This window comes from Juglans regia, chromosome 5 (genome assembly GCF_001411555.2).
Source record: "Juglans regia cultivar Chandler chromosome 5, Walnut 2.0, whole genome shotgun sequence".
Lineage (NCBI taxonomy): Eukaryota > Viridiplantae > Streptophyta > Magnoliopsida > Fagales > Juglandaceae > Juglans > Juglans regia.
Genome location: NC_049905.1, coordinates 19,171,704 through 19,194,784, shown reverse-complemented (window position 1 = coordinate 19,194,784; position 23,081 = coordinate 19,171,704). Strand labels below are relative to the sequence as shown.

At 35.2% G+C, this 23,081-nt stretch overlaps 3 protein-coding genes across 3 annotated transcripts; 1 reads left to right on the top strand and 2 right to left on the bottom strand.

Annotated features, from left to right (window-relative positions):
- Positions 1 to 5,271: 5,271 nt before the first annotated feature.
- LOC108985918 (purple acid phosphatase 5-like) lies at positions 5,272 to 8,962 on the bottom strand. The gene is made up of 8 exons (XM_018958389.2): positions 8,720 to 8,962; positions 7,971 to 8,180; positions 7,663 to 7,774; positions 7,334 to 7,560; positions 6,915 to 7,053; positions 6,603 to 6,823; positions 6,395 to 6,516; positions 5,272 to 6,159 (listed from the first exon to the last, which is right to left on the bottom strand). The coding sequence occupies exons 1-8, from the start codon at positions 8,885 to 8,887 to the stop codon at positions 5,970 to 5,972; spliced, it is 1,389 nt and encodes a 462-aa protein (XP_018813934.1). The 5' UTR covers positions 8,888 to 8,962; the 3' UTR covers positions 5,272 to 5,969.
- Positions 8,963 to 12,531: 3,569 nt separating this feature from the next.
- Positions 12,532 to 16,878, top strand: LOC108985923. Its single transcript, XM_018958394.2, has 4 exons — positions 12,532 to 13,301; positions 14,813 to 14,976; positions 15,075 to 16,159; positions 16,311 to 16,878. Exons 1-4 carry the CDS (start codon positions 12,674 to 12,676, stop codon positions 16,315 to 16,317), a joined length of 1,884 nt encoding a protein of 627 aa, XP_018813939.1. The 5' UTR covers positions 12,532 to 12,673; the 3' UTR covers positions 16,318 to 16,878.
- Positions 16,524 to 19,366, bottom strand: LOC108985920 (L10-interacting MYB domain-containing protein-like). The gene is made up of 3 exons (XM_018958392.1): positions 19,073 to 19,366; positions 18,051 to 18,192; positions 16,524 to 16,633 (listed from the first exon to the last, which is right to left on the bottom strand). Exons 1-3 carry the CDS (start codon positions 19,364 to 19,366, stop codon positions 16,524 to 16,526), a joined length of 546 nt encoding a protein of 181 aa, XP_018813937.1.
- Positions 19,367 to 23,081: the final 3,715 nt, after the last annotated feature.

Genomic DNA, 23,081 nt, shown 5'->3' with positions numbered 1-23,081 from the left:
TAAAAGAATATTCTAACAACCTATATAAAATGAAAATACAATGTTGCCCTTGTGTATAACTCAGCATAAAACAAAATAAAGAATAACAAACTAACTAATTGCATTACTTGGCACCTTCCCTTTGTTTAATAACAGAGATGATGGTGAGGATTGCATGGTATGCTCCAATACCCCCCCGCAAGATGGAGAGTGCAGATTAAGAACTCCCATCTTGGATAAGTGATGATGAAGGACAGTAGAGGGTAGAGCCTTAGTTAAAATATCAGCCAATTGATGGGTACTTGAAACATGACAGGTTTGGATGCTACCCTCTTGAATCTTGTCACGTATCAAGTGGCAATTGAGTTCGATATGTTTCGTCCGCTCGTGGAAAACAGGGTTGGCAGCGATGTGGATGGCAGCTTTGTTGTCACAGTGCAAGAGGGCAGCTTGAGGATGAGATACCTGAAGGGCAGAGAGTATGTAACGCAGCCATGTGAGTTCCGAGCATGTTGTTGCCATGGAGCGATACTCAGCCTTGGCTGAAGAACGAGACACAATAGATTGCTTCTTTGATTTCCAGGAAATCAAAGAGGAGCCAAGGAATATGCAATAACCTGTTACCGAGCGCCTGGTGTCGGGGCAGGAGGCCCAATCGGAGTCGCAATAGGCATTGAGGTGAAGAGAGGAGGAACTAGAGAGAAGTAATCCCTGTCCAGGAGCAGCCTTAAGATACTTCAAAATTTTCTGAGCTGCTAAGAAGTGGAAATCAGTAGGATGAGCCATAAATTGACTCAATGTTTGTACACTATAACAAATGTCGGGTCGAGTGATTGTGAGATAGAGAAGACGACCAATTAATCTCCTATACACACTCGGGTCTGATAATGGTTGGCCTGAAGATTGACTGAACTTGAGGTTTTGTTCCATGGGGACTTTAGTTGGCTTGCTGCCCAAAGTTCCAGAATCGGCTAGAATGTCCAAAAGATATTTTCTTTAGCACAAATGAATGCCCTTGGAGGATCGAGCAATTTCAATTCCGAGGAAGTATCTCAATGAGCCGAGATCCTTTATTCTGAATTTGCTGTCAAGAAAAACCTTCAAGGCATTCACACAAGCAATATCGTTACTAGCCACAAGGATATCATCAACGTAGACAAGTAGAGCTATGAAAGAACCATCAACCTCTTTGGTGAAAAGGCTGTAATCAGCCTTAGATTGAGAGAAACCAGATTCAATTAAAGAGGTGGAAAACTTAGAATACCACTGCCTCGAAGTTTGTTTGAGGCCATACAAACTTTTGAGTAACTTACAAACTTGAGTGGGTTTTCCCTTGGTGTAACCAGGAGGTTTCTTCATGTAAATGTCCTCATTTAAGTCTCCATGTAAAAATGCATTATTTACATCAAATTGATGTAAATGCCAGCCCTTAACTGAAGCAATGGCAAAGAGACATCTCACGGTTACCAATTTAGCAACAGGTGAGAATGTCTCATGAAAATCAACTCTTTCAAGCTGTGTGTAGCCCTTGGCTACTAAACGGGCCTTTAACCTCTCAACTGAGCCATCGGAGTGATATTTAATTTTATAAACGTATTTACAATCAATTGGGACTTTGCCGGGAGGCAAATCTGTAAGAATCCAAGTGTTGTTGGCTTCTAAAGCAGCCAATTCAGTGTCCATGGCCTGACACCATCCCGGGTGACTAAGGGCTTGTCTATAGGTTTATGGCTCAAAATGTGTAGAGATAGAAGTGGAAAAAGCTTGATAAGAGGGTGAAAAAGCATGATAAGATAAAGTATTTTCAAGAGGAAAAGACTTACCTGGTGGAGGTCCAAGCTTCGTGGTCAACAATTGATTGGAAGGAATGAGAGTAGCCTGTTGACAATGAAAATCCTGCAGAAATTTGGGTGCACTCCTATGTCGGGTTGATCTACGAGGAAGGGGTGGGAGTGAAGGAAGGGGAGGAAGAGATGAAAGGGAGATAGAGGGAGAAGTTGGTAGGATAGATGGAGAAGAAACTGGTGGGGAACTATCAGAATGTGGTGTGTCAGAAATTAAAAACTGATCAGCATTGGTGGGATGGGGGGTTGGAGTGTTTGAAGTGAGGTTTTGGGAAAGAAAATTGAAAGGAGTAGGTGTGGTGAGGGGGATGGTGGAGGGAGGAGAGGTGTCATGCTCGGAAGACATGGTAGTGAATGGAAAAACTCATTCATGAAACACAACATCCCGAGAATAGAAAAACTGGTTGGTTTGTATGTCTAACAGCTTGTATCCTTTCACTCCAAATGGATAACCGAGGAACACACATCTCCTACCTCTTGGATCAAATTTCTTTCGGCCATGAGATAAAGTGCAAGCAAAACTAAGGCAACCAAAGACTCTCATGTGATGATAAGTGGGGGGTTTGTTGAAAATGGTTTCAAAGGGGGTTTTATTGTGAAGTAATGGTGTGGGGGTCCTGTTTATGATGTAAACTGCAGTTAGGATACAATCATTCCAGTATTTGATAGGAACATTAGATTGAAATTTTAGTGCACGAGCTACATTCATGATGTGTTGATGTTTACGCTCAACTATCCCATTTTGTTGGGGTGTTTCAACACAACTTGTGTGGTGAATAATGCCCTTGGATTTGAAGAAATCTGTCATAGAGAATTCCTTGCCATTATCACTTCGAAGCACTTTGATTCTTTTGTCAAATTGTGTTTCAATTAAGGAGAAAAAACTCTCAATACATTGTCTTACTTCAGACTTTGTTTTGAGCATGTAGACCCATGTGGTTCTTGAGAAATCATCAACAAGAGTTAGGAAAAACCGAGAACCATCAATTGCAACAGTGGGGTGAGGGCCCCATATGTCACAGTGAACAATATCAAAAGCATGAATAGATTTAGTGGTGGAAGTTGGAAAGGGAAGACGATATTGCTTGGCCAAAGGGCAAACACAACAAGGTGATTGATTAATAAAATTCATGGTCTGCCGTACAAGGGGATCAGTGATTAAAAGAAGTCTAGAAAATGAAATGTGACCAAGCCTATAATGCCACAAATCAGGATTGGAATCCTTGCAAGTAACAGAAGCACTAAGAGGCTGGTCTTGATGAGAAAAAGCTGGAAAAATATCAACCAAAGCTGAGGGTGACACATCAAATCGCAGCAGATGATATAAGCCTCCTCTCACTTCACCCATCCCAATCGTTGTCCATGAAGCTAAGTCCTGTATGAAACATGAATGAGAAAAGAAAAGAAGACAACAAGCCGAGTTAAGAGCAAGCGTTTTGGTAGAAATTAAATTGAATTGAAAGGAGGGAACACAAAGCACATTTTGAAGTACTAGAGTTGGTGAGAGACGCACAACACTAGTGTGAGTAGCAGGGACAGCTGCACCATTAGGTAATTTAACCAAAGAAGAAATACTGGTAGTGATGGATGTATAAAGAGAGGGGCAACATATCATGTGATCTGTTGCTCCAGTATCGATAATCCAAGGGGTAGTTTGTGATGAAACAGGTGTGTGTGTGTGAGTGAATAAACAAGTGACCATACCAGAAACTTTGGAGTTGTGAATAGGATTAGAAGATGTTGAGGGTGGAGCAACCGAGATGGAGGCCATAGCTGAATTGGAGTCCTTAGAATGCAGCAACGCAAGGAGTTGATTGTATTGGCTCTTGGTGAGAGCCATGGGCTCAGTAGGTTCCTTATCAAGATCTTCATTGGAACAAGGCAGAGATGAAGCGACAGCAGCAGTACAACTCTTAGTCTTTCCATGGAGTTTATGACCAGGTGGGTACCCGTGTAGTTTATAACACTTGTCAATGGAATGACCAGTCATATTGCAGTGGGAACACAGAGGTGGAGTAGCATTTCCTACCTTGAAACAATTCTCAAAGGAGTGACCCTGAATTTTACAATGAGGGCAGTAGGGGCAGACTGATTTCTGGTTTGGTTTGAAGGATGAAAAAGTATTTTTAGCCAACATAGCCATAAGGTTAGGGGTGGGGGATTGGTGAAGCATGAGGTGTTGACGTTCTTGTTGTTGAATCATGGAGAAAACCCGATTAAGAGGGGGTAGGGGCTCAATAAGCATAATCTGATCTCGTGAGGAGGAATAAGGATCGTTGAGGCCCATGAGAAATTGTATAACACAGTCTCGATCGTAGCGAGCGTGAAGAATTTTCAGCTTGCCACATTCACAATCAGGTAAAGGGTCATAAACAGCTAATTCATCCCAAAGGGCTTTCAAACGACCAAAATAAATGCTAATAGAATCCTGACCTTGAGATAGGCTAGCAAGATCGCGTTTCAATTGGAAAATACGAGGACTATTTTGCTGAGTAAAACGGTCTTGAAGTTCAAGCCAAAGAATTCTGGAATCATCGACTAGAGCAAGGCTGGATTTAACAGATGCGCTTACCGAATTTTGAAGCCAAGAGACTACGAGATCGTTGCAGCGTTCCCAAGCTTCAAGGAGAGGATCTGCAACATCAGTTGGTTTTGGGAGATTACCATTAATAAAACCAAGCTTGTTCTTGGCGCGAAGGGCACGGCTGACGGCGCGAGACCAACTAACGTAGTTATCGGTGGTTAAGAGGTCCGAGACCAAAGCAGCGGTTGGGTTATCACCATTGTCTATGCGAAAGGGGTTGAAAGGATCTGAAAAGTTGAGATGCCTTTCATTCGGAGTTTTGGGTGAAAAGGAAGGGTTAGGAATTTCTGTATCAGAGTTGCTGGACATGGCGTGAATTTTGGGATCGAAGGAAGCTCTGGTACCATGTAACGAAAGGAAAAACAGAGTAGGGAACCCAGAAATTGAAGAGGAAAAAGGAAAGGAATAATTTTCTGTTATTATTTCTTTGCTGTACATCAACCCGTGTATATAAGTACATAAAAGAATATTCTAACAACCTATATAAAATGAAAATACAATGTTGCCCTTGTGTATAACTCAGCATAAAACAAAATAAAGAATAACAAACTAACTAACTGCATTACTTGGCGCCTTCCCTTTGTTTAATAACAGAGATGATGGTGAGGATTGCATGGTATGCTCCAATAGACTCAATAACCTTGTTAATTGATTATAGGTGCTATCTTATTCAACAATTTCAAGAACACCATGTTCCCTGATGACAATGTTATTCTAGTCAGGAGCCTACTGATTGTCCCTTAGCTTGAAGCCTGGTTGAAGTATACTAGACTTCATCAAAGTCATACTACACAAGTGTTTGATGATATTCTTTTCATGCGCGCGCACTATCAAACCAGAGTTTTTAGTAACTTGGCATATAGATTGCTTTTAGAAATCTTTGAGGTGATAACTGCCATATTATTGGTAAACATCAACCACAAATACTTTTCAAAGGGCAGAGCAAGATAGACTGACAAATCCAGTCAATTGTAAAGTAGACAAGCTGCAATATCTGTTTATTAAGGGGAATAAAGTTGGCAAGATCTCATGATTCTTTGTTCTAAAAACAAAGATGGAGAAAGTTCTGGCAATGCCACCATCTATCAACCATTACTTCCTAACTCTAGCAGTTAATTTGATGATACGAAGAGCAGTCAAAAGTATATGCCCTACAGTGCATCCGACTTCCTGCCAAACTTTGAAATAGGTGGTGGAACTTCAGCATTAGCTGATTGTTGAAAAGAAAAAGTTTTTGTGGGCTCTCAAGAGATGAATGAAATAGAAATATTGGAGGAAGCCAAGGAGTAGTACTCGAGCAATGTCTTCCAATAATTGGGAAAGATAAAGCTGAATGGATTGGGGAAACCTCATCATGATTTGACTTCCAAAGACAGAGCTGCTGGCTACCAAATTATCTGACATTAATTCAAATTATTTGCATTATAAATACTACTACCCAGAAAAACTTAACTTGACAATGATTAAAACCGAGACAATCTAAACAAACATGAAAAACCAAGCTGGCTGCACCAAATTGGCAGTCTAAGTTAAAAATGGACTAGGACTTTAGTGCCTCCTAATTAATGACTAAGCTCTTCAACTGGAAAATAGTGCCTGTTGTATATCCAAAGAGAATCAGCAGCAACAGCATTACTATCTTGGTTGCGGTGCCAAGTATAGTGAGCATGGGTTCTATTCTTTATAGCCAGAATTGCGTGCCCAAAGCTTGCTTCCCGGAATGCAGAATAACTTGGTTGTGGGTCAGTAAAACTGCATGCAGAAAACAATTGGGAGATATAAATAAAAGAGTAAGGGATCAGTAGCATGCTACAAGAAAATTGCATATTTGTGGCTCGTTATTTTCTGTAAAAATGATTATTTTCTACCAATAGTAGTATGTTTTTGTCGCAAATAGTCATTATCATCATAAATAATCTATCACAAATGCTTGTTTTTCTTATAGCATGCACAGATCAATACGGATAATTATCCAATTTTACTGTACCTGTCAGCAATGCCTTCAACATTACCGCCATCTCCAATTGTTATGTATATTGGTGCAGATTGGTCCTTTATTGGCGTGCTGAGTCCATCTGTTATATTGTACCTCACATTCGATATTCGCTCCTGCAATAATTAATTCATTAGAAAAACATATAATGATTTTATTAGGGGATTTATTCATGACCATTTGACAAATCAAGGAGGCTTACTGAACGCTCATAGGCATGAACATGACCAGCAAAAACAATGTCAACTTTGCTTTCAACAAACCAGGATTCAAAAGTCACTCTCATGCTTTCTCCTTCCATGTAATGGTAGTTGTTGCTGTTATACCATGGTGAGTGAAGAAGAACTATAAGCCATGGAGTTTCAGCTCGATTAACTCTGGTGAGCTCCTTTTGGAGCCAAGTGTATTGAGGAGTGTATTTACCTGTACAAAAACAGATAGTAAATATCATGATGACACCAGGCCACTTTGCTTGCTTCTACGTACAGAATATTATACTATTCTCTATTCATACCATATGCTGAGTAAGAAGAGAGGACAATGATGTGTGCAGATGCACGCTTGATGGAATACCAAAGTGGGGATGTACTCTGCGATGATCTGTAGGGCACGTGGTATCTGTTCATATATGGCTTGAAAGGAGTGTATTCTTTCTGATATTACATAAATACAAACACGTTAATGTAAAGGATTCAGAAAATACTGTTCAAAAACCAAAGAATATTCTCACTTTGAAGATCAACCATGCACCAAAGCTACGTAAGTACGAGGATATATATCTAGTATGAAAGTTCTTCTGAACTAGATACAGGTTATTAGTACTGATCAAGATCTTGCTCTCACTTTCAATGATTGCATCACTCTATATATAGGAAAAGGCAAGGGAAAATAAAATGTGGTTCTTAATTCCTAAAGGTAGAAAGAAAGTCTTACAAGTTGTGGAGCATAATCAAGTTCATGATTGCCAGCAGTCCAAATCCATGGCTGATACGCAGCACTCTTCTCAATAAAGCGGCCCCATGTGTCCCATCTCTCATTGTCATGGTTTGGGTGATCATCTGCATAAGAAAGATCACCTACAAACAACATAGTCTGCGCAGTCGGGTTGGCAATATAATGCTCAAGCGTCTCATTAGAATTACTTGTCTGTCCCAAATCACCTGCAAATTAGGCAGATTGCTTCATTATATATAGCTACTGCATGCATGCTAAAAGAAGTACCAAACAAAACAACAACAAAACAATCAATTCTTAGTACTGACCAATAATGCCAAATGTGTATGGAACATCTGGCCCCACTTTGGGAGGAGTTCTGAAGTGGAACAGACGGGCACACTCGCCAATTCCAATCTCATAGAAGTATTTAGTGTCATACTGAGCATGATATATACCAAAAGAGGAAAAAAAATCATGTCAAGTATGGCCTAAAATGAGATTAATATATATGAATTGCATATCTGCAGCTAGCTTGGAGTATGAACATTTTATTGTATATAGATTATAGATACATAATCTCAAAGATGATGAACTATGAACTAGAAATTAATTAAAAAACCAATTACTAATTAACCTCTAATCCTTTAATGGTGGCATGATGAATGTAACCAGAAGTATATGTATAGTATTTGTAAGAGGTGATTTTGGCCGAAGCAATAAGCTTATAATTCTTGTGGTTGCCCTCTGCTGCCCAATAGGTCACAAAATTCGGATGCCACATTAACGGTGTAACCCATGAAATAATCACACCCTGTCCTCCACTATCTCCTTGGGTTATATGAACCTGCACATATAGTAAATTTCAGAGTTTTAGAAATTTGATATATATATATATTATACTGACACAGATCGTAGCTTTTGTGACGGATGAAACAATCACAAAAAAATAAAAACAAACCAACACAATCTTTTTGTGATGAAAAACACCTACCGACACAAGAACCACGTCACCAAATAGATGTTGTGTCCGTTTACTATTCAATCGTCACAAAAACGTTTTTTTTTTTTGTCGGTTTGTGACCTAAAGTTCAATTGAAAGTCCAAACGTGATCAACTTTTGGTGACGGTTGATTTTTGTCACAAAATGTACGTTCGAATATACCAACAAATGTTCCCATGTTACTGAACTTCAAACGTATAAATCTATATTCGAACGTAATGGCTGAATGTTCGAACGTAAAGATAATATAACGTTTGAACATGGATTTAATAATGTTTGAACGTCAATAGTTAACATGTACGCATGATGCACGCACTTAGGTGTTAATAAAAGATATTGAGATTAATGCAATTACAAGTATATGGTAAATTAAGGTTTAATACCTGCTCTGGTGCATTGAATCCTGGAGGAGGAGGAAATGCTTCTTTCGGCAAGTCAGGAGATGCCTCAGCTTTCCTAACATAACTACTGGTTACACCACCATGACAGAAACCAACAATGCTCAGAAGAACCAAGAGTACTACTGTTAACAAGCCCGATGCAGTACCCATATCAATGAAGTACTGCACGTAGAGAAGAGAAGAGAAGAGAAGAGAAGAAAAGAAAAGAGAAGGCAACTTTCTGTGGAGAATGAATGTATATACGTTATGTTGTGTTTAAATAAAGGATAAGAGTGGCTGAGATCTCATCCCCCGAAAAATCTTAAATATTTGAGAAAAATTCTAAAGGCGGTTGGGAGTTCGAATTACATTTTATTACTAATTATCCATTTACATTTAGAGAAGTAGTGTAACATACACATAAAGATTATACAAAAATAAGCTTATAAATGAAATGGTTTTATTATACTGCAAATTAAGATCTTCGTATATCTTGAGATCGAAGAAAATCAAAGCAAATCTCAAGATATATATTGAGTTATAATATTCAAATAATCAAGATGGATTTTTGTATATATATCTTCAAAACCATCTTGGTAGTTAAATTACACGTGAGTTTGTGAGATGCCTAATATTATATTCTTTTTAAACTTCTTGTATTCCTAAAAATTGTATTTGAAGATCGATTAATATATATATATACATGATGATCTTCTCTCAACGCTAATATTTTAAAAATTCATCTATTGATCATAACGTTATAATATTATTTGAAAATCCGTCTCTCCGCAACAGTAATATTGTTGTTATTGTTTTTTTGTTTTTTGAGCAAAGCTCATGTTTAGATAGAGTACTACTGGTACTCTGCAATATGGATTTATTATCTAATTGAAGTTGAGAGTTTCTTGAGTTTGATCAAGTAGTACGTACTATTCAATCAAATGGAGGTTTTTCCCATCTCTTGCTATATAATTAACAAATTAAAAAAAAATCTATATAATAAATTAATGAGTATTTTTGTTGATTATTTTGTATTAAATCCACTTTTAATACGTACATAAATTATCTGTAATTTTATACTTTAGATTCAAAAATATCGAAACTAACACATGCATTAATTATACCTAGTAGTACTCTGAATTATAGTTGGCTATAAGGTACGTAACACAAAGGTCGTCGGATGATCAAGATATTATATTTTTATTTTTTGTAGCAAGAGTTTCTAATATTTATGACATGTGGGCCGGACGCATGCAGGTACGATTTCAAAATTCAGGAATATATATATATATATATATATATATATATATATTATAAGAGAGTAATCATATTAAAGTAAACATTTGAGAATTATTAAATTTATATATTTATAAATTAACGTGATTCGATTTCAGCCGTATTTATAATAATAATGCCATTTAATTGGCTAACATGGAGAAAAAGGGCGGCTAATTTATGGGAACTAATTCAAGGTATTTGAACGTGACGACTAGGATAAGGAATTTAGTGGGAACCTTTTAATTATTCACTTAGTTTAGAGCTTATTATATATAAGTATTAATTTGTAGAAATAGAAAAATAATTTAATATCAGAAATGTTGCTCTTCAATATGTAAAATATTAATATAATTTTCGATTATAAATTCTCGTGTGAGAAATTTTAAGCAATTGACAACGTCTATAGATGTAATTATAACTGAGAAAATTTAAAAGGAAGAGTGGTAATAATAATATTACTCATGCTTGCTTAATGCCTCTTTTTTTCAGAAATTATTTTTGTATGCTCTATTTTTCAACAATACATGCAATAGAAGAGTTAGTACTTGGCCTAAGATGTATGCTTCTAAAATGCATGGAGGGTTCCGTGATTTTGAAATAATCTTTCGTTGCTTGCAAAACAAGGATGAAGATTATTGACTTCGTTGTTATATAAGATTTTTAAAGCCAAGTATTTCCTCGTTCTTCTTTTTTACAGTCAACTATTAGGTGATCAAAGTTAAGAATTTTGCTTGGAGAGCTAGTAACCATAGCCTTCCAACAAAAATGAATTTATTGAAAAGGGGTGTGGTTTCTAATGGGTTGTGTGCTGATTGTGATTTCCAGAATGATAATAAAATTCATGCCTTGTGTTTGTGCTCCAATGTTAACCAGATCTGGGCCTCTCGATCATGTAGTAAAGTTTTTCAGTTGTTATCTAGTGCTACTCGGTTTGATGAGTTGTTGTGGATTCTAATGGAAGTTGATATATATGTCTTTAATCTCCTCTTTTCTTACTATTGCTTGGGGTGTTTGGAAAGATAGAAAATCTTTGTTTGTTTGAGATTAATGCAACATATTCACTTCAGGAAAGTTGTTGATAATTATGTTGAGTATATAGCAAGTTTCAATTTTATTAAACACTCTTAGGCAGTAGTGAGGAAATAAAAGGTCTTTTATGTGGAGGTCTCCACCATTAGGTAAAGTTAAATTGAATTTCGATGAACTCTATTTCGTGATTTTGATGGTGTTGGTGTGTGGACAATTCTAAGAGAGGATACAGGTACTCTTTTGTTTGCTTTAAGTGGGAAGAAAATTGGATTTTTTTTTTGCTATGGATGATATGTGACACTGCTTAAAATAAGGATAAAGATTGATGGTGTATGAGATTCCATTGCTTGAAGATGAGAAGTTCTTGCTCTTTATAACTTTATAAAGAGGCTCCAATTGTATTATTAACTAATCATTTTGGAGTATAAACCATATAGTTTGGGTTTTCTATTGGAGCGTTACAAATGGTATCAGAGTTTATCCTAACCAGAAATGTGAGACTTGAACCGTGTCATCTACGATAGATTGACTCGACAAGGACGTCGTGAATTTAAGGGGGGATTGTGACACCCTATATGATAAGGATAATGATAGATGGTGTATGTGATTCCACATTGCTTGTGAATGAGAAGTTCTTGTTCTTTATAAGGTTCTAATGAGACTCCAATTGCATAATTGTCTAGTCCTTTTAGAATATAGGCCACGTGGTTTGAGCATTCCATTGAGGCGCTACATGACATAGAAGGTTTAGCTGTTTTGAGAGGTTTGTAGATGATTTTACATTTGGACTATTCTAGTTTAATATTAATAGGAGATTATATTATTTGCTAGTTATTGAAGTGATAAAGTTCCATGCAAAAAGGATTGAACATATTACACAATGGTGGCACTCCTATCCTGATTTTATTTCAAATAGGATGATTGTAGATGCTGATTTTCTATTTGGTTCTTTGTATTGTACTAAGAGCTTGGTAGTGTTTGCTTTAAGTAATTTTCAGTTTCTTGAACTGTGAATGAAATCAAAAGTTTATTAAAAAAAAAATTACAATAGAAGAGTTCGTCAAAGATAGTCCCGAATACAAATGAGTGTAGAAAAATTCTATTTATAAGTTGGTGTGGATGAGTCGATGACACATAATAAAGTACTTATACGACATAACTTGATTTGAAAGAAAAATTTTAAAATTTAAATCTTATCATTCAAATTTTATTATTTAAAAATTGTATGCTACTCAATAATATAATAACTCATAATTGTATTTTACAATTTGATTTGGACGATCCTTGATTTTATAAAATTTATAAAATTTATTTTATAATAAAAATAATTTTAAAATATGATATATTATATTAAATTACATCATAAATTTAATTTTATATAATTTCACTGAAGTACTTTCCTTTCATCCGTTGGGTTTTCTTGCTATTTTACTTTTTAATTTTATTAATCTAATTCCCTCATTTAAAAAGAAAAAAATCTTGATCCGACCGACCACGTCTGATAAAAATTGGGGATCGGCTCTCTCATGGAGGCTCCGTGTGACCGAGTCCCTGATCTCGTACAGCTCCCGCGGTCTGAACTCAACTCAACTCTTCTTCTCCATTGAAGCTTTCAGTAGAACTCTCGGAACCTCTCAAACCCTAGCAAAAATGGTGGGTCCGAAAAGACACTTCCTTCCTCTTCTTTTTCTCTCCCTCTCCGCCTTCTTCTTCCTCTTCTTATGCCACTCCTACTTCTCCTCCCATAACTCTAACACTAATTTCATCCATTCCCTTCAAAAATCTAATCCTATTGCTAATCCTCGTTTTCCTAATTCCCCAAATTTCACTTTCATTATCAAAGTCCTCGCCTTCAACCGCCTGGACTCGCTCTCCCGGTGCCTCCGGTCACTCGCCGCCGCCGACTACCTCTCCGACCGCATCCATCTCCATATTTACATTGATCATTTCTCCCCCGGAAACAACGACTCTCTTCAATTGGACAGCAAATTGGACGGCTCGCATCGGATTCTGGGGTTCGTTGATGCGTTCGAATGGAGGTTCGGGGAAAAGCTCGTGCATTATCGGACTGAGAACGTGGGGTTGCAGGCGCAGTGGTTGGAGGCGTGGTGGCCGAGCTCCGACGACGAGTTCGCTTTCGTGGTCGAAGACGATTTGGAGGTCTCGCCGCTCTACTACAAGTTTCTTAGGAGTTTGATAATGAATTTCTATTATAATGCTTCAAATTTTAGTCCGTCCGTCTACGGGGCTTCACTGCAGAGACCAAGGTTCGTCCCAGGTACCATTTTGTTTACTTGACTAGAGTTCTAGTAACCTATCATTCGAGGAGTCTACTTTGGAGACTGAAATCTATATATCGATTCATCATATTGAAAACCAATTGTAATTACCGAAAGTTAAAAGAAAGAAGACAATGTTTTAGTGTTTTATATTTTTGTACATAGTTTAATAAGTGAATCCCTGTATTAATATTTAGTATTCCTCTGGAAAAAGGAAAGGATTTTGTAAAGAGACTGACTTTGGAGTTCAATATCGAGAAAAAAATTAATGTTCCTGATACCATACTAAGATTACTGAAAAATCCATTACGATGGAAAATATTGTAGAATGTGTATCTGAAAAGTTGTTAATAGATACTATATTTTAAGATTTCCAATTTAGGATTAAGAACCAGAAAGTTTTACAATCCCAATTAATAGCCGTTATTGTTAATGCTTAGTAGGAGAGCAGATTCACTGGGTCATAAGCTGTTTTTCTGCTAGCTGGAGTAACCTTTCCTACCTCCAGGAACTTATACTTAGGGAGGTTTCCCTAACTCGACGAACTCTCCTATTTTTGATTTTATCCTATGAACTTATTTAGCCTAACGAGGTTTTTCCTAGGTGTTAGGACTTCCTCGTGCCATCTTTATCTTTGTTTCAAACGTCATTTTGTGTATTTATAAATACATACATATATATATATATGTAGATGTGTGTAATATGTTTTTTACAAATTACGAGTTACCTGAGACATTATACTGAAATATTAGGCCCGCGATTTGCGGTGAGATAATAGAGAGAACTCAACGAAATTAGTGAACAATCGTTTACCTGTTGAAGCAGTTCTTTATATAAACTCTTATAAAAAAAGCAGTTCTTTATATAAATTATAGAGCCAAACTTTTCTGTCTCTCTCTTCAATGGAAGTTCTGGGTTTTCACTGTTTGGTTTTGGTTTCATGGTGTGTGCCATTTATGACCAGGTTGATTGGCCATATGTTACGTTTTATTTTTCTTTTTGCAATGGAAGTTCTGAGTTTTCACTGTTTGGTTTTGGTTTCATGGTGTGTGCCATTCATGACCAGGTTGATTGGCCATATCTTACGTTTTGTTTTTCTTTCTGCAATGGAAGACTATTATATCAATGTCCTTCCATAGTTGTAAGCCCTAGTTAGGTACTTCTCATGTATACATCCTATGTACTTGGGCTATGCTTCCTTTTCTTATGATAAAAAATCTTGATTACCTTTAAAAAAAATCAATGTCCTTCAGGGGGGGCATGCAAGGCCCCAACATGGGCAGCCAGGAGGGCTGTCCATGCCGCCCCCCTCACATGGGCATGCCAAAAAAAAAAACTTATCAAAAAAAAAAAAAAAAATCAATGTCCTTCCTTCCCCCTCCCCCCTTTTCCCCTCTTTCTATGCTTCTATCATTCTGACAATGGCCCTTCTTACATTTCTTGTACTTGCAGTTTATTAAATTAGATCCTTATATGATTTTCCTTCAGTTCTATCGTTTGCTGATTACAGGTAAACATGGAAACAAAATACAACTGGATAGCGGAACACGACTTTTTTTCTACCAGATAGTTGGCACTTGGGGTCAACTTCTCTTTCCAAAACCTTGGAAAGAATTCAGGTTGTGGTATGACAAACACAAGGCCAAGGGAATTAAGCCATTTCTCGATGGGATGGTAATTAGATTTAAATTTCATTCATATTTTGTTGATTTCTGGCTTTCTTGGTAATGTCTTATGGCGCTATATTATCTCAATTAAATCTGAAATCACAGGTGACAACTGGGTGGTACAAGAAGATGGGAGAGAGAATATGGACTCCTTGGTTCATTAAATTTATTCATTCTCGTGGTTATTTTAATATCTACACCAATTTTTTACGTGAGAGAGCACTCAGTGTCTCTCACAGGGATGCTGGTGTTAACTATGGGAAAACAGCTGGGCCTGATTCTCAATTGTTGGATGAAACCTCCCTTGATTTCAGTCTGTTTGAAATGCCGCCTTTGAGTAATCTGAAATGGTACGATTTCTGTTTCAGAGAAGTACATCCTGGAAGAGTTATAGGGAGCGTTGATGAACTTGGCTCTATTCTTTATGCTGTGCAGAAACAGGAAACCATTATTTTTGTAAGCCTCTTTGGAGCATCAGAGTCGGTCACGAGGAACATGCTATGTCACTTTGAGAGGCTAAATATTTGGAACTACATACTAATGGGCCCTGAATCTGACTTGCTGCTTGATCTCTCAAGAAGGGGGCATCCGGTGATTAATGCAGACAAGTTTTTCAATAATATTAAGGCGTACAAATCGATTCCATCTCGATACTCCAATGCAGAACTGATCAAGGAGATTTTAGTGAAGGCATATGTAATCAAGAGTTGTTTGGGGTTTAGGTATAATTCTTGGATGGTGGATGTGAACATGCTTTTCATTCGTAGTGACCTATTTCTCGAGACCATTGATCCCACCTATGATTTCTATGTTGGGAAGAACTTTAAACTTTTTTATGTTCGAGGTTCATCTTCTGCCAAGAAATTCTGGGTTGATGATTTATTGTCCAAGATCACAGAAATGGTGGACGACTCGAGGAAAGTGGCGTTGCCTGGAGATGGAATTCATTTTGTGTATATGGCAGCAAAGTTAATGGAACAGAAGGGTGTGAGGATAAAGAGGGTTGACGAGACAAGCTTCAGCGTTAAGATTGGTGCGGATGGTGTTAATCAATCTTCTTTTGGGGATGGGAAGAAGATGGTTTTCTGGTCTACTGAGATAGGTCCAAATTTAATTCAGATGCAGCTTCAAGAGTCGGGGATGTGGATTCTGGACAGTGACTCATCGTGCATGGCTGTTGTTTGTCACAGGTTATAGCATTTGTGATAGATTTAATTTGTACTTCCATTAAGTGGCATCAAATGAGTGGTAGATAAGTGAAAAATAATGGACGAAATCCAAATGTTTGTCCGGCCAATTCGATACACTCACTGCTGCTGTTTTTCTTGTTGTTTCTACCAGGTCTTGACCCACCCACATGTAATCCGGACGTGACTCTGGAAAGCACAGTTACTTTACACCACCAAGCAGTCTTCTCCCATCTGTGAAGCATACTCTATGCAACAGCACTTTTATCGGACAGCTTGGTGCATGGGATTTTCTTGCCTTCCATGTAGGGTCTGAATTGTGGCGTTCGAAGTGCAAAATAATGGTGGGAACAAAGTCTTTGATCAGTCAATTAGATGGATTTAGCAGGTAACATTGAGAATGAACAAAATTATAATAGCTTGAATCAAAAGATGACGAGGATACTGATGAAGAAGAGAGAACCTTCCACCTGGTTCCTACGATATCATACAATTAGGAAATGAAGAAATCTTTGCACCTCACTCCAATTTCTGGGATGGATTATCTATTTGAATACCTTCCCCAGCTTGTGTCCGAGCGTTAAGTTTCTGGTTTTTCTCATGCTAGTTACCGGAAAGGCCAAAATGTATTTTGCATATCCTTTGCATAATATGTTTGAGAGGATCTTTTAAGTTTCTTTAATCATATTACGTACATAAATGGCCATCCATTGGACCCCTCACGTTGGGTTTCTGTATGGGGTGAAAACTTTTCAATTCCCCAATATGCACACATATCAAAAGAAGAAAAACTTGCACCCATCAAACAATCCTCTAGACATCTACAGCACAGCACTTGGAACATTCCGTTTTTTGCTTGCTTGTCTGATGACCATTGCCCCCACCTGTGCCTTACGCTTGTTGGGAATACAAAATGGCAGATGAATAGTTATTATACCGGTCAGGAAAACTCCAAGATCAATTCATATCCAGTCCCAGCAACCAAGCACCCAATAAAGAAGGAAAAAGACGTGCAAAGCAGGAAAAATGAGTACTTTGCAATCCATTCACAGAAGGAGAAGATGTACTCACATTATCGGGAATGGATAATGCTAAAGCCAACTGTTGGGGCTCTCGCTAGGCTCTAGCATGTATTTTTTTTATGTGTTTTTTTAAGTTAATTTTTACATAAATTTTTTTAACACTTTAAACTATTTTTTAAAAATAAAATAAATTTAGAACATCATTAAAAAACACTTCTTTAATCATAAAGTTAAAAAAAAAATAAAATATTAGTCTTCCTTTTGGAAGCTCCTGTTGGAATTTTTTTTATTTTACTTAGTGATTAAAGAAATATTTTTTAATAATGTTGTAAATTTATTTTATTTTTTTAAAATATTTAAAAGTGTTAAAAAAATGTATATAAAAAAAGAACTGAAAATAAAAACACATACTAGAGCCTAGCGGGACCTCCTAGCGGGAGCCACGAGTGGTGGCTCTAGCATTATCCGACATTTTAACCACCGCTTTTTTCTTAGATCCCATTTGGATAGTGAAAGTGTTTCATCTCATCTTATCATTATAATTATCTCAAATTTTTACATAAAATATTATAAATAATTCAACTTTTTCAAATTTCAAAACAATAATAATATTAAAAAATAATATTTTAATAATATTTTATTCAACTTTGCTAAAGGCCTGGAGCTTGATTAGCATAAACCTCCAGCCTCTAAAAATGAAAGACCTGGGTTCGAAACCCGCATCCCCCAATATATAAAAAAATAAAAAAAGAAGAAAAATGCAGCTGGTTTGAATTTGTTATCTACTTTATTCTTGTTTCCAATTATCATTTGCTCCACAAGTACTTTGGCAAGGCAGCTGTCCATTTCATTTGTCCAGCTCATGTGCTTACCTTGATCTTTTGCCATACCACCATATTGAATAGAAGACGCATCAACAGCCACCGCAGGCTCATTATAATTGCCAAAGATGGTGTACAATTGATCGTAGTTCTGAATATGTCTATTGCGGAAAATCCTGGCATCAGGGTGAGTCTGTAGAGTAAACAGAAGACTTAGCAAGATGATATGGTCATACTCATGCACTACCAAAACAGCAGGGAAAGGACCAAATTTGAATACAACATAATACATACTTGCACTTCATTTCAGGATGGTCATTGTGAATCCTAGTTAAATTTACCTATCAAGAGAGTTATCACTTTAGTGTAGTAGAAATTATAAGATTCAAACTTGGATTTCAACAACTTAATTTTTTATATTGTCCTGTTGCTCCTGTATGCTAGACTATTAGTTAAGTTGCCTAAATGGATTTTTCATCATGGTCTGACTCGTTTGGTGCCTTCCCATTTTCTAACATGTAATTCTAGTAGCATGATGGTGACTTTATTCCACAGGCATTCATAAACATATGATCTCATATGAGTGTAGGAGGGTCAACTCTGTTCACATCAACATTCTTTAGAATGGCTAGTTAGAGCCTTAGAGGTTAAAATAATTTTTGTGATAACAGTTTGGGGTAGAAGTTGTAGAATGTGATGAGAACCTTAATTTTCTTTCTTCTCTCCATGGCTTCATCACCTTTATTTCTTGCAACCTTCCAAAAGCAACTATTTACAAGACCATTTCTCTTATTCAAATGAACTATATTGCAAATAAACGTAAGTCTTCTCTTAAATATGACTGAAATGATGAACAATGTGTGTGCTTAAACCTACCTACCTTTCACATGAATGAGGATTCTTGACAAAAAATGCATGTTTCCCCTTTTGACCATAATTCTTCATATAATATTAGCTTTCCATTGTTCAAACACAATTAAAAAAAATTCAGTATTACTCTGATCAAGTGCATAATTATGCATTAGAGTGCATGAAGTATTTCGATCAGTATGCATGAGAGTGCATGAATATACCTTGATATAGTCATTCCATACAGAATTATCTGCAATAACCATCTTTTGTGTCTCATCCCACCTAAATCCTTTATGAGAAAGGAGCTCCTTTAAAATCCCAAACTGCTTCTTCCATGTTTTTAGCCGATTTTGAATGTGTCCTTTTGTCAGGTCGAGCCCAAAATTTTCATTTAAGGCTTTAAGTGCTGCTCTGTATGCTGCAGCTTTCAAAGTGCCATCTATCCTGTTTCCTTTTTTCACTTGCTCAACAAGTATGTCACTAAGACAGCGGTCCATCTCACTTGTCCATGCCATGTATCTTACCTTCTCATTTGCATTGCAACTGCGAGTCTGGTGTCCCTTACAATGCATTCTTGCTTCCTGAGAATTTTCATCACGTTCTGTTTATTACAGGTAAACGATGAACAATGCTAGCATAGTGCATAAGTGCATTAAATTAATTCTGATGGAACATTGCTCAACATCTTGAGGCTCAACTGTCAATACTTCACTCCAGGGGCACATCCGTTCCTGCCAATGAATGAAGTCTATGCATTGCTTTCCTTTTTGTCCCTATCCATTTGACAGTCTGCTTTAAGGGAGAGTGGTTGCTTATCCACAAGTATATAAATCCCAGTGTCATATCAAAGCAAAAGAAAAGATGAAATGAAATTCTTCCCACGACTGGACTACTACCATACCTGACGATGAACAGATAACGTTCAGCGATGATTAATACAGCACCCATGGTGCCTTTAACATGATTCATCACTTCACTGAATGGTAATGCTAATACATAAAAAGGGATTCTAAGAACAAGTACCCCCCCCTTCCCAAAACCTGCATGTTTCCCACGAGAACATTTTATTGCCACCCAAAATAAAAGAGATGCTCAAATTACTACTCAGGTACATGATGTTTACTCTTTTTAAGACGCAAGCTTAACTGCTCGGTTTGGTTGCAACATTAGTTGAGATCAATTTAGTTCAGTCTAATTTTAAGTTAAATTTACATTTAAATAGCCAACTCTCAAATTATTAAACTCATCTCAACTTAAAATCTCCTTATATGTGGGATCCACAATATTTTTCAACTCAACACATCTTCACGTTAGACTCATAACATTTTTAAACTGAACACATATTTATACGTGGGACTCACAATTTTTTTCAATTTCTCATAAATAGTACCAAACTCAACTTAACATCTAAACTCATTTTAGATAGACTCCACATGATTCATTCTATCTATTTAACTCACTACTATTTATAAAAAATTTAGTTAGCTCAACGTCCAAATAACCTAAAGCTACATCCTTTTGTACAAGGTGCTTCCCTGAACACCTGCCATACAAACTTTTGCATTATTACGCGGAAGAAATGTGAACGATAAAATTTTATGGAAAATAATAGGGTTATCATTTTCCTATTATTTATTTACTACTTTTTTTATATTTGATTTTTTTTTAATTTTTTATTTTACTTAATAGTTAAGGAAGTGACTATTAGTAAAATTATATATATTTTTAATTTTTTTTTAATAATTAAGGATGTTAAAAAAATATTCAAAATAAAATAATAAAAAAATAAAACTATGAATAGTAAATGGGTAGTATCACTACCCTTTTTTTATTGGAAAATGCTATATCTCCCGCTGGGAGCTCCCGCTTGGAGCTCCCGCTGGAGATTAGTGTATTTTTTATGTGTTTTTTTTAAATTGTTTTTTATATAGATTTTTTTAATAATTTTTAATATTTTTAAAAAATAAAAAAATTCAAAATATTATTAAAAAATACTTTCTTAATCACGAAGTAAAATAAAAAATCATAAACAAATATTTTTTTATTTTACTTCGTGATTAAGAAAGTATATTTTAATGAATTGTTTTTTACTTTCTAATTAAGGAAGTATTTTTAATAATGTTCTAAATTTATTTTATTTTTTAAAAATATTTTTTATAATTTTTTATTTTACTTCATGATTAAGAAAGTATTTTTTAATATATATTTTTTTACTTTCTGATTAAGAAAATATTTTCTGAATGATGTTTTAAATTTATTTTATTTTTTTAAAACATTTTAAAATAATAAAAGATCTATATAAAAAATTACTTAAATAAAATACATGTAAAATAACACTACACCCCAGCGGGAGCCCCCAACGGGGGCTGTAGCATCACCCTTTTTTATTATTCTTTTCCTTTAATTAGTTTCACGGAACCAAACGGAATTTGACAATAGGCATGCAAGTAATGGGTTTCCAACCTTATCTTAAACAACAACGAATCGATTTAATTAGGGTAGAAAGACGACTTGTTTGGAAAAAATTTACATCTCATCTAATCTTATCCCATCTCATTTCATTCCTAAACATTATTTAAAAACAAATCCTTTCAAACTACTCTTATAATTTTTTCAAATTAATCATTACAATTTTTTCACACTTTCAAGCCAAAAAAAAAAAAAAAATCAATTCAACCAACTTTTTTAAATTTCAAAATAAAAATAATATTAAAAAATAATATTATAAAAATATTTTAATCTTATAATATTTTTTATTTAACTTTTTCTTTCTCATTTTTCAAAACTCAAAAAATACTTAACTCAAATGATTTCATTATTATCTGCAAACCATCTTATTATCATTCACAAGATTATCATATCTCATTCAAGCATATCCTAATTAGTATTTAGATTGATCATCCTATTCTTCAAATTTTGATTAATATGTAACTTTTTCACTTTTAGCTAATCATTTAAAACTTGAAGTCTACATTGAATTAGTCATCACACTCTCTATAATAATAAAATATTATTATTTTTTATTTTTTAATTACTTATTTATTTTATTTTCATAATCTTCAATAACCTTCAATAATCATATTCATTTTCATTTTCACAATTTAACAATCTATAGTATAATAATCTCATATGTATATAGATGGTAAAATCTCATATCTAAATAAAAATCTCATATTTATAATATACTAATTTCAAAAAATATTTTTAGACTTACTATAGTTCTTTTCATATTTGAAAAGAAGAAAGAATTTACTGTAGTTTATATTTTGGATAAAAATAATTTAACTAATTGAATGTGGAATAAATATGGATGATATTTACTAAATTTAAATATAAAAATATATTTGACTAATCCAATACTAATGCTATGGGAGAATTGCGGACCTGCGGATACGTCTTCGTTTCCAAGTTACCTTCTCATGCCAAATTTTGTTATGCTTTTTGTTTGGGGTAGTGTTTGTAACTGTATTAATTAAAATAGATTTTTATTTTATTTTATTCTAAATTAAACTAATTACTAATTTTAACCACAAGGAAATTTAGAAAATTAAGTTGATAAATCTAAGATTCTATTAAATTTAATGACTCCCATAGGTACTAAGTAATAATTTAGAAGATTCTGATGGTTGAGATTGCAAACTTGGAGATTAGATAAATTAGCATGCAATTTGATAAGATGAAAAATATGAGACTGCAAAATGAAATTATTCTTTATTTTGATATAGTAGTGCTTACATTTTACGCATAAATATTATACATATGGACTACCTGTCCCATTTTGGCAATTCTTTATTTAATTTGAATTTTGAGTTTAAAATCGTCACAATTTCAATAGTAATTAGTACATGAGCTTTGCTATTCATAAGTCACACACATCACACACCATAATTTTTATTTATTTATTTATTTTAATTTCTTTTTTAGTTTTATTCTTTTAAAAACAATTGAATTCTTATATTTATTATCTATATACTACACATTTAGTAAGAGAAAAAAATTAAAAAAATAACAAAAAGAATGGTGTGTGGTGTGTGGTGTGTGAGGCTTATGAATATAATTTTTCATTAGTATATATATTTATATGCATATAAAATTGTAAGTTTAGATATCATTTATTTTTTTTATTTTATTAGGTGTGTTAGGTCCAAAAATCCTTTATTGTAAGAAAAAAGATACTTACAACCGTGAAGTGCGTAACCGCCGCGTAATCGCTTTGAAAAAAATGAATAA